The sequence below is a fragment of the Symphalangus syndactylus genome, chromosome 5 (genome assembly GCF_028878055.3).
Source record: "Symphalangus syndactylus isolate Jambi chromosome 5, NHGRI_mSymSyn1-v2.1_pri, whole genome shotgun sequence".
Classification (NCBI taxonomy): domain Eukaryota; kingdom Metazoa; phylum Chordata; class Mammalia; order Primates; family Hylobatidae; genus Symphalangus; species Symphalangus syndactylus.
In genome coordinates this window covers 122,688,412-122,701,051 of record NC_072427.2, presented here as the reverse complement: position 1 = coordinate 122,701,051, position 12,640 = coordinate 122,688,412, and the positions used below count along the sequence as shown (strand labels likewise).

The 12,640-nt window shown below is 39.7% G+C and overlaps 1 protein-coding gene across 9 annotated transcripts in view; it reads right to left on the bottom strand.

Moving 5' to 3' along the window:
* ATP8B4 (ATPase phospholipid transporting 8B4 (putative)) overlaps positions 1-12,640 on the bottom strand; it is a 319,170-nt gene that overhangs the window by 207,911 nt on the left and 98,619 nt on the right. For all 9 annotated transcript variants that reach the window (XM_055279071.2, XM_055279077.2, XM_055279072.2 and 6 more), the window contains one exon: positions 1,707-1,820. In XM_055279071.2, the coding sequence (XP_055135046.2) occupies positions 1,707-1,820 (114 nt within the window). The remainder of the gene's footprint in view (positions 1-1,706; positions 1,821-12,640) is intronic.

Genomic DNA, 12,640 nt, shown 5'->3' with positions numbered 1-12,640 from the left:
CCTCTGATGTAGCAGTAAAAATGTTGAGCTTGGTGTCAGAAAAGCTAAATTCTAGTCCTAGTTCATCATCAACTCATGGTGAAAGCTTTACCACCTAATCTCTCTGGGTCTAATTTCTTCATCAATAAAGAAAGGAGACGTTAGACTGAACCATCCCAAAGTTCCCTTCTAAATATAAAATTCTATGAACAAGAGCCTTTGGCCACAAATGAGAAAGCCATTAGAGAAATGAATTCAAAATTCTAGAATGGTGTGAAGTGTTACTTGAAGAAACCAAAAGCAACTTCATGGGGAGAGTTGGGGGAAGAAACATTGGACTCTAAGCTTTCTTCAACAAATAGTAAGGTGTTTATTCATTGTTTTTGTTTTCCTAATCAGCACCCAGTTCTTCGCAAATATACTCCTATTTCTTAGGGAACCATCATATCCCCTCACTTTCTATCCACAGAATTTTAGGAAACCGATTCCACCGTGGATCCAGGGTTTGGCATATGATCTTGGTTAAGCCAATTACTGGATCAAACTCTTGAGCCACAGTGACAGGTTTAGGAATGAAGATACAGCTCCAATCAGAACTAATCCTAAGACTTTTGCTGGAGCAATAGAAAAAGTAATTCCTTCATTCGTTTTCTCTCTCTCTCTCCCCCTCCCCCTCTCTGCCCCGCTCTCTCTCTCTCTCTGACTTGAGTTGGAACTAGGAAGCTGTCAGGGCCACCAAGTAGACGGCCTGCCTAAGAAAGGCCAATGTGTGAAAACAAAAACAAAACAGAAACAGAGAAAGAGAAGCCACACCCTGATGAAATTGTGTCCATGAATCCAGTAATACTTGAAATGAGATACTCATGAATATATTTATCTTTTGCTTAAACTAATTAAGATTTCTGTCACTTGAAACATAAAGATTCTTAAATAGATATTCAATTAAAGAGACAACAGTACTCAAATCTATTAATCTAATCCATCTTCTTACTTCTTAGCTATTCTCGACCTACCAGTTTGATCTGCTTAAAGTATGCTAACATAAATACTAGGTAAATAACTGGCTAACATGAACTATTTATGTGTGTGTACAGTATGTATGTGTATAGTATATATGTAGCTTCCTTGATTGATATTTTTTTCCTTCTCAAAATATCCATAAAAGCTGAAATTTCATTTAAAGGCAAATTTTAGTCAGGAGAAAAAGCAAAGGTTATTAACTACCAATTAACTATTCAAAACTGTAAAAGTAGTCACCTACAGTGAAATAACATATAGCATCATCACTTACTTTATATATATTAAAAATATGTCACTGTTCTCAAATGAAAATGAAATGTGCAAAATTAAGCTCTGCAACCTATTCAGTCTTAGTCACCTAAGATTCTGCCTCAACTCTGGCAATCCCCACACTGTAGATGTGAGAGGGAGATAAAGAAAGGAGGGAGGATATGAACAGTAATTATTAGGCTCTGGTTTGGTTCAAATAAAGTGCAAGGCTGTGTTTTAAAGTGACCTCAGTGTTTAAAATGATGAATGTACTACTTTTTAACCATTCCTACCTCTCCCACATTTGTGAAGAGAAACAGCAACAACAAGATTAAAAATCTGATAAAGGATGATTTTACCTAATCACAAACATTTAGCTAAGTAAATTAACTTACTTTTTAAAATTATGTGAATACTTTAAACAAACAGATAATAGAGAAATACAACCTAAATATTACCTGTAAAATCAGAAGGCAAAGAAAATAGGCATTTGCCACTCTTTGGAACTGTTCAAATAAATTAATTGGCAAGAAGGTGAGAATATTATATTTCGATGTGTGGATACGATTATCCTGAAAAAGAAATAGCATCATGTTAGTTTGGGGCAAGGCATTGCTCATGATCAGAAATAGCTCTAAAACCTACAAGCCTGAGCCACAGTAAGAAAGATAAGCCAGTTATCTAGGAAATTTCAACTCTGGGTGGCTCAAGGCCTTCATTTATCCCAAAATGATATGCTCCTGATACTAGGTGAAATTACTGGTCCATGCCATAAACTCACCTGTAACTAAATATGTATCAAATGCAAGTCTACCCCTGAGATTTCTGACTCAAGCACTCAACTATTTGGCAGTCATTGCTTGAGTACCTACTGTATGCAGTACTGAGTTCCTGTTGGGGCCCACAAGGCAGGAGAGAACTTCAGAAATCATCTGGTCCACCTTCCCAAAGCATGACCCTTTTAGATAGCTCTGACAAGGGGCTCCTAGGTCTGTCTTAGAAGATCTCCTGTGATGGGAAACTGACTGCCTCACAAGGCAGCCTGTCCCCATTTCAGAACGGGAATTGCTGGAATGGTCCTTATAATGAGAAACCCAAATCTGCCTCCCTACAACTTCTTTTGTTTTTTTAATTTTAATAACTATTTTTTTCTACTTTTATTTTAGGTTCAGCAGCATGTGTGCAGGATTGTCACATGACAGAACTACATGTCACTGAGGTTTGGTGTATGAATGATCCTGTCATCAGGTAAAGAACATGTTAGAGTGAGTGGAGAGCTAGACATTAACAGGAGGGGAGCTCCTGGGAAAGGAAACCTGTGGGAAGGCTCACACCTGAGGGACCACCCAAAATTTGCACATTAATGCCATCTCTAATGCTTGTTGGGGGGTGGGGGGCACTTAGTCATATGTGGGTAGGAGAGCGAGAAGGTAGCCACACAGAAAGAAACACCGCGGAATCCCTCTTAAGACACCCCAATAATCATTCACTCTGCAGTTAAAATGTCAGAATGTCGTTAGCTACATGCTAACAAGAAGGGCAAAGGGGGCCAGGCACAGTGGCTCACGCCTGTAATCCAAGCATTTTGGGAGGCAGAGGTGGGTGGATCACCTGAGGTCAGGAGTTCGAGACCAGCCTGGCCAACATGATGAAACCCCCATCTCTACTAAAAATACAAAAATTAGTCAGGCATGGTGGTGCACGCCTGTAATCCTACCTACTCAGGAGGCTGAGGCAGGAGAATTGCTTGAACCCGGGAGGCGGAGGTCGTAGTGAGCCAAGATTGCACCACTGCACTCCAGCCTGGGTGACGGAGCAAGACTCTGCCAAAAAAAAAAAAAAAAAGGAAAAAAGATGGGCAAAGGGGACATTACCAAGAGAAACCTGGCCCCACAAGTACAGATTAGGACAGACAAGGAAATTCCAAAGAGATATGCAGGCCCAACAGGTATAGATTTGACCACTATACAACCTTCCTGGGGTGGCAGCCATGAGCAGAGCCACCATCAGACAGGATTTGTATTGATCACCAGCCCACACATGCACATTAACCAACAGTAAGGGAGGGTCCCACAAGCCTAGGCGAGGAGTTAAGGCAGGAGCAGGAAAAACTAGGCAAAGGAGAAAGGTGGAGACTTGAGACAGGGGCAGTAATTTGCAGAAAAAGTCCAACATGATAAAGCTCCCTGTGCAGACTTTTCGAACTGTTTGCACACAGGATCATCCCACCCCTCCTTTGGGGTGTACCCATTTTTCCTACAATAAACTCTTTACAATATATTTCAATAAAATTTTTTGCTATCTTTGTGCCGTCTCTTGGTTGAAATCTTTCTTCCAAGTTAGACAAGAGCTGGGACATCCACTCTCCCTAGTAACAAGCATAGTACCCAATAGGCAGTTTTTCAACCCTTACCCCCATCTTTTCACTCTCCTCACTCTAGTAAACCCCAATGTCTATTGCTGCTGTATATGTCCATGAGTACCCATTGTTTAGCCCCCGCTCATAGGTGAGAACTTGCAGTCTTTGGTTTTATGATCCTGTGTTTTTTTTTGTTTTGTTTTGTTTTTTACATTTTTTAGTTTTTTTATTGTTTCATCCCTTGATTTCTTTTTTTTTTTTTTTATACTTTAGGTTTTAGGGTACATGTGCACAATGTGCAGGTTTGTTACATATGTATCCATGTGCCATGTTGATTTCCTGCACCCATTAACTCGTCATTTAGCATTAGGTGTATCTCCTAATGCTGTCCCTCCCCCCTCCCCCAACCCCACAACAGTCCCCGGAGTGTGATGTTCCCCTTCCTGTGTCCATGAGTTCTCATTGTTCAATTCCCACCTATGAGTGAGAACATGCAGTGTTTGGTTTTTTTGTCCTTGTGATAGTTTACTGAGAATGATGTTTTCCAGTTTCACCCATGTCCCTACAAAGGATATGAACTCATCCTTTTTTATGGCTGCATAGTATTCCATGGTGTATATGTGCCACATTTTCTTAATCCAGTCTATCATTGTTGGACATTTGGGTTGGTTCCAACTCTTTGCTATTGTGAATAGTGCCGCAATACACATACGTGTGCATGTGTCTTTATAGCAGCATGATTTATAGTCCTTTAGGTATATACCCAGTAATGGGATGGCTGGGTCAAATGGTATTTCTAGTTCTAGATCCCTGAGGAATCACCACACTGACTTCCACAATGGTTGAGCTAGTTTACAGTCCCACCAACAGTGTAAAAGTGTTCCTATTTCTCCACATCCTCTCCAGCACCTGTTGTTTCCTGCTTTTTTAATGATGGCCATTCTAACTGGTGTGAGATGGTATCTCACTGTGGTTTTGATTTGCATTTCTCTGATGGCCAGTGATGATGAGCATTTCTTCATGTGTTTTTTGGCTGCATAAATGTCTTCTTTTGAGAAGTATCTGTTCATGTCCTTTGCCCACTTTTTGATGGGGTTGTTTGTTTTTTTCTTGTAAATATGTTTGAGTTCATTGTAGATTCTGGATATTAGCCCTTTGTCAGATGAGTAGGTTGCAAAAATTTTCTCCCATTCTGTAGGTTGCCTGTTCACTCTGATGGTAGTTTCTTTTGCTGTGCAGAAGCTCTTTAGTTTAATTAGATCCCATTTGTCAATTTTGGCTTTTGTTGCCATTGCTTTTGGTGTTTTAGACATGAAGTCCTTGCCCACGCCTATGTCCTGAATGGTATTGCCTAGGTTTTCTTGTAGGATTTTAATGGTTTTAGACTGAATGGGCAAAAACTGGAAGCATTCCCTCTGAAAACTGGCACAAGACAGGGATGCCCTCTCTCACCACTCCTATTCAACATAGTGCTGGAAGTTCTGGCCAGAGCAATCAGGCAGGAGAAGGAAATAAAGGGTATTCAATTAGGAAAAGAGGAAGTCAAATTGTCCCTGTTTGCAGATGACATGATTGTATATCTAGAAAACGCCATCGTCTCAGCCCAAAATCTCCTTAAGCTGATTAGCAACTTCAGCAAAGTCTCAGGATACAAAATCAATGTACAAAAATCACAAGCATTCTTGTACACCAATAACAGACAAACAGAGAGCCAAATCATGAGTGAACTCCCATTCACAATTGCTTCAAAGAGAATAAAATACCTAGGAATCCAACTTACAAGGGATGTCAAGGACCTCTTCAAGGAGAACTACAAACCACTGCTCAATGAAATAAAAGAGGATACAAACAAATGGAAGAACATTCCATGCTCATGGGTTGGAACAATCAATATCGTGAAAATGGCCATACTGCCCAAGGTAATTTATAGATTCAATGCCATCCCCATCAAGCTACCAATGACTTTCTTCACAGAATTGGAAAAAACTACTTTAAAGTTCATATGGAACCAAAAAAGGGCCCGCATCGCCAAGTCAATCCTAAGCCAAAAGAACAAAGCTGGAGGCATCACCCTACCTGACTTCAAACTATACTACAAGGCTACTGTAACCAAAACAGCATGGTACTGGTACCACAACAGAGACATAGATCAATGGAACAGAACAGAGCCCTCAGAAATGATGCCACATATCTACAACTATCTGATCTTTGACAAACCTGACAAAAACAAGAAATGGGGAAAGGATTCCCTATTTAATAAATGGTGCTGGGAAAACTGGCTAGCCATATGTAGAAAACTGAAACTGGATCCCTTCCTTACACCTTATACAAAAATTAATTCAAGATGGATTAAAGACTTAAATGTTAGACCTAAAACCATTAAGATCCTGTGTTAATTTGCTTCAGATAATGGCCTCCAGCTGCATCTATGCTGCTGCAAAGGACATGTTTCCTTCTTTTTTTATGCCTGTGTGGTATTCCATGGTGTATATGTACCGCATTTTCTTTATCCAGTCCACCATTGATGGGCATCTAGGTTGACTCCATGTCTTTGCTATTGTAAATAGTGCTGTAATGGACATACAAGTGCATGTGCCTTTATGGTAGAACGATTTATTTTCCATTGGGTGTATACCCAGTAATTGGATTGCTAGGTCAAATACTAGTTCTGTTTTAGGTTCTTTGAGGAATCGCCACACTGTTTTCCACAATGGCTGAACTTATTTACACTCCTACCAACAGTGTATAAGCATTCCTTTTCCTCTGCAACCTCACCAACATCTGTTATATATATATATATTTTTACTTTTTAATAATGGCCATTCTGACTGGTGTGAGATGGTATCTCATTGTGGTTTTGATTTGCATTTCTTTAATAATTAGTGATATTTAGCATTTTTTTCATATATTTGTTGACCACACGTATGTCTTCTTTTGAGAAATGTCTTCTTGCCACATAGCAAATTCCATCCCTGGGGTCATCTAGACCAAGTCTAAGGCCTTTCTATATTGATAACCTTCAAATACTTGAGAACCACTCATAGGACTCCCATAAATATTTATTCTGACTCAGACATTCCCAAACCTTTCAACCATTCTCCATGATTTATTTTACAGACATTTCTTCCCAGTCAGGCTCTTTTGGATCCATCCCAGCTTCTCTGCAACTCTCTTAAAACATGATGCCTAGAACCAAACACAACTGTAGGTCTGGCTCAACAAGTCTATGTATAGTAAGGACTTTGATGTTCTGTGTTCTGAAGTATTGTATTGACATGTCCAAAGATTTCATTGGCATTCTGGCAATTATCTCTCACTATATCTTCATATTAAGTTTTGATCAACAAAAATTCCTAGATCATTTCTACATAAATCACTATTAAATAATGTTTCCCTTTCTATACATTTATAGTTGGTTTTTAAAATATTTATGTATAACATCTTTCATATTTCCTATTATACCAGCCTAATGAAAAAATATTTAATCTTGAGTATACTATCTAAAGCATTAAATATTCCTCCCAGCTTTGTGTCATCAGAAAATTTCAAACACATGCCTTTTATATGTTCTTCCAAAGCTGTAGACAAACATACATTAAAAAAAAAAAAAAGGTTAAATGCACCAAAAGAAATTTTAATTAAACCAATAAAGCTATGGCAAACTACTAGAGATCTCTCTACGAATTAATGTTAACAATTTTTTCAGGTTTAATATGTTTTATTTAACCATTTGTAAAGCCATCTAACTATATTATTTGAGGCTTAATTCTATCCTATCCACAAAGATAACATGAGAAATTTGGGGTGACAGATATTACTGAAATTCAGAATCAACATGCCCAGAATAATATTTTTTAAATGTGGTTAGTTTGGGGTAACTTGTTTTAGGTGAACCTACACTGGCTCCTAGCCATCACTGCTATCTGTTTTTTTAAAATCCAGTCGTCTGTTAAATGACCATTTTTAACATTTGATATGGCTGGGCTGTGTCCCTACCCAAATCTCATCTTGAATTGCAGTTCCCATAATCCTCACATGTCATAGGAGGGACCCGATGGGAGGTAATTGAATCATTAGGGTGGTTACCCCGATGCTGCTATTCTCATGATAGTGAGTGAGTTCTCACTAGATCTGATCATTTTATAAGCTGCTTTCCCCTCTTTTGCTCAGCACTTCTCCTTGCTGCCTCCATGTGAAGAGTTTGCTTCCCCTTCCATCATGACTCTAAGATTCCTTAGGCCTCCCCAGCCATGCTGAACTGTGAATTAATTAAACCTCTTTTCTTTATAAGTTACCCAGTCTCAGGTATGTCTTTATTAGCAGCATGAAAACGGACTAATACAACATTTGCCAGGAATCAAGGTGTCCAGTTTTGTGCTACAAGTTCTGGGAAAATAAGAAGAGATGTCAAGAGAAGAGTTTCCAGCTTAGTTGGTCTGATGCACATTAATGTACTGAAAACTGTTCTGAAAGCTAATAATGATGGTATTGCAGTACGTTAACTACTCAAGAAATTAACACACTGCAAAATAGGGTGTTGGTACTGTCAATCACATGTTTTTCTAAAGAAAGGACTTGGAGAAAAGAATGGGGAAGATTAAAGCTAAGGAGAAAATACAGCTAAATAAGGAGCTCATATTCCTAATTATGTTTTATATTTTCCTTCTAACTTTAAAATAGAGGTTAGCCTAGCATCTTGCAAAAAGGACATACACAATGTCTATAACCGTCAAAACCACGGCAGGAATTATAAAGACACTCTCCTACAAAACTGAGTTCCATATAGGTAAAGAGCTAATTCTGTGGGACAAAGTAATAATGCCAAACAGAAACTATGACAATTTTCTCCTATTTGCTTAGCTTGACATATAGCAATGATTGTGTTTGTTCCACTCGTTCTGTTGTAACTTAGTCACAGATGATGCAAACCCTCACAGCTTTGAATGGGAACAAGGAACAAGGGCTCCCCCTCCTGGAAAATCTCTGGGCCAGTCTACTTTTCTTTTTCAACCAAAAGCAAAACACGCTTCCATTTCCACTGCCCTGTCCAAACATATGAGTATTGTATTGGTAAGACCTTAAATCAGGTACATTAATATTTAGTCATTTCATAGGCTACGGGCCTACAGTCCAATCTGAGTACAGTTCATTCCATAATAAGATACAGAAAGATCTTCACCACTATCCTCTCAGAAGTACTTTCCCACCATGAATGACTAGAAACATCCCAATCGGAAGAAAAGGAGTAGACTCCATGGAGCCTCTTCGGTGCTGATAAAAGCCAAACTAGAGGCCATGGCATTAGCTTGTCAGTGAGGAGGAATGGTTAACAGATTCCATGATGAGGTAGGCTTGGGCTCACAGTCATGGGTGATGCCAGACGAGGGCAGGGTCCCACATAGTGGGAAAATGCCTCCCCGTAAATGAATGTGAGGAAGCACATGTTCCCTGTGGAAAGTGTGCTTCCAAGAAGGAGAAGGGCAAAGATGAGCTGAGGCCCATTATTCCTCCAAGATTGACCCATCAGGTCAATGACTTCATCTCACATGTGGCAGAGTAGTAATGGAGTTGGGAGAGAAGTGTCACACCAGCAGAGAACCCTCCACCTGGAAGGCAACGTCATTGCTTCTCTAAAATATTTTAATGCAAAGGCGCTTAGGTAGGCAAAAGGTGGCACACTTGGGGATCTAGAAGAGGGCCTATGAGGCTGGACTGCAGAGATCAGCACAAACAGACTAGATGGAGTAGTTCTTCAGAATACATACTAAGGATTTTAGTCCCTATTATCAAGACCAAAAGTCTTTATTATAAAGACTAATAAAGACTAAAATCCTAAGTGAAGGGGGAATTACTGAAACATCTTAAGCAAAGAAGTAACTTGTTGAGATTTTTATTTTAAAATATCACCCTAGCTAGGTGGAGAACAAATCAGTGGTAACACAAGAATAGATACAAAAAGAGCGATGAGGAGGTCTTTGAATTAGTCCAGGTGAGAGATGATGCACAGCTTGGATCAGGGTGGGGACAGAAGGAACGACCATGAACAGTAATAATTACTGACATTTATCAAGCTCTTACTATGTGTACTAAGAGTTTTACATTTTATAGCTCATCTTATCCTCACAACATTCTTATGAAATAGGTACTATTTTTCCATTATGTAGAAGGGAAATCTAAGGTTCAGAGAGATTAAGTAACTTACTAACTTACACGAGTTGACACAGCTTGTAAGTGGTGATTGTAAGAGCCAGGATTTGGATCTAGCAATAGACATTCTGCTCCAGAGCCCACCCTCTTCACCACTGTGCTGCCCCAATTCACTGCAAAGCAGTTATCTCTTCTGCTTTCAGAGTAATCTGCCCTTGCTCTCTCTTCCAGTCTGCATTTCAAGCCTGCTGCCACTTTCTTACCAAAGGAAATTCAGTATATTTACTTTCTCCTCTCTAGTCAAGCCCTTCAGGCAGAGCTCTTGTTCTATTGCCTGATGTATGCTTACAGGTTCCTTGGATTCTCTTTCAGTTCCCCTCAAGAATGATTCTCTTGGACCCTAACAAAGCTCAATGCAGACAAATAGTACACATAACCACTCCCTTACTTTAGCTTTCAACAGAAGCACAGTGGCCAAAGTCCTTTATATTTCCAGCATTTACTGCTTGGTGGGGGGGTGGGGTGAAGGTGGGGAATAAAGTAAATGGAGTAAAAATGACAAATTTTTCAGAGAAGGGCTGCCAAATAAAATATTAATAAAATGGGAAGTATTATTTTTTCTAGAGGTACTCATTATACATACAAAGCAAGTATATTGCTTAAGTAAACAAAGCAAATAGAAATAACAAACTCTGCCATATTAGCAAACATTTGGAGCATTTGGGAGATTGCCTCAATTTTTCCACTGGCAAAATGGAACTAATAAAATTTCTCATATATTTATAGGACTATCATGGAAATGAGAGCATAGATGCAACAACATTTCTGCTAAATTGAAAGAATTATGCAAATATAGGATTTTTGTGAGTGATCCCCAAATAATTTAACTGTATCAAGAAATGTAATGTACTAGTCAGGATAACCGGCTATGCTACAGTAATAACTCCAAAATCTTCACAGCTTAACCCAATAAGAGTTTATTTCTTGTTCATGCTACTTGCCCAACATGAGTCTGCTCATCAGATACTCATAATGGACCACCCACCATCTGCAATGCTTCGAGATATATTACCAGAGGAAAAAGAAGCTCTGAAGAGTCTCGCTTTCATATGTAATGCTTCAACCCAAACGCTCACAACTTATTGGCCAAAAGAGTCACCATGGGTCCAAAAGACAGGAGGCTAGAAACATTAATGGATATCACTAATGGCTATTGCAACCAGTAATGGACGCTAACCTAGTGTTTTGAGAGTAAGAGACACATCTACTACCAAATATGTCAAAAACCAACCGGCCGGGCACGGTGGCTCACGCCTGTAATCCCAGCACTTTGGGAGGCCGAGGTGGGCAGATCACAAGGTCAGGAGATCAAGATCAGCCTGGCTAACACAGTGAAACCCCGTCTCTACTAAAAATACAAAAAAAATTAGCCATGTGTGGTGGCAGGCACCTGTAGTCCCAGCTACTTGGGAGGCTGAGGCAGGAGAATGGCATGAACCCGGGAGGCTGAGCTTGCAGTGAGCTGAGATCGTGCCACTGCACTCCAGCCTGGGCGACAGAGCGAGACTCCGCCTCAAAAAAAAAACAAAAAAAAACAAACAAAAAAACAAAACAAAACAAACACCAACCTCAGCGCTTTAAATTCAGTCCTGTTAATGACACATGCAATATTCCTTTGACTATTTCCTCTCCGCATCAGCTAAACAATGTGCCAAATTCCTTAGTCTCATGAACTGGATAGATTCATCTCCCATCCATAATTCCAGGGTCAAATTAGCTTAAGGCAAGTACATGGCCCACCCTCCTAATTACAATTTTGAATTCAGACACTGGCACATAAACTACGTCAATTCTGAAATGTGCTGATAATGTAAGCTTTCTCTTTTCTATTGCATTCCAATCTGGAAACAAGTAGCCCTAGAGATTACTAACAGCAACTTGGGGCTTTGAGTGGGGACGCTGCCAAGAACAAACTCCGCACTAAAAATGCAGGGCCAAGAAATGCAGAGAAAGAAACTAGACCAAGCCTCTCCTGAGACTAGCCCTATCTCTGGACTTTTCAGTTATATGATCTGTCCATTCAGCTCAAACTAAGCCAATTTGAGTTGGTTTTTCTTTTACTGTCAACCAACCAAACACCAGGTAAGAACTTTCATAACATATGCAAGATCAGTTTGCTTTTTAAATAATAGCTTACTTGTATCTCTGTGTATGTCTTAAAGAATGCATCCCAGAAGGCTTAAACCCAAATGAGCTCAGTAGTTGTCCAGAGACACTGCCTACGTCTATGAATCCCACAAGCCCCAGGAGCTTTTGCAATGAGTACCACAGTTTCCTCACTATCAAATCATCATCCCACATTTGATGAGACATTTGTACATCATGACAACTATAAAAAGTAACTTTCCAGAGCTTGAGGAGGAAAACATCTAGCCTTTCTTGCCACAAAAGGAGGCAAATACAGTATTTTTATGTTATGATCCAGATTCCAGAGACAGAAATAATCCTGACTAGTAAGGGAGAGATTATCTCTAAGCCATAAAACAAAAAACAAAAAGGGATTGTGTCCACAAACTACTGGCATAAAAGAGGAAGTAGCCAAAAGGCATTTGTACCACTCAGAAAATATGTGAATCACCCATGTTCACGCAAAGATCCCAAAAGAATGCACGTATGGGACCTGGAGATTAGACATCTGGTACCTCACTGATACCAGGAAGAACCCCTGGTAGCTCCTCAGTATCAGCTGACTATTGCCTGGTGCAGAGTCCACAGCTTTCCAGGATAGGGGCAATGGAAAGACGACAGTGCTCTTCTATGAACACTGCTGAGGAAGCCTCAATCACAGAGGCTTTGCAGAGCGTGTCAATCAATACTGACTACACT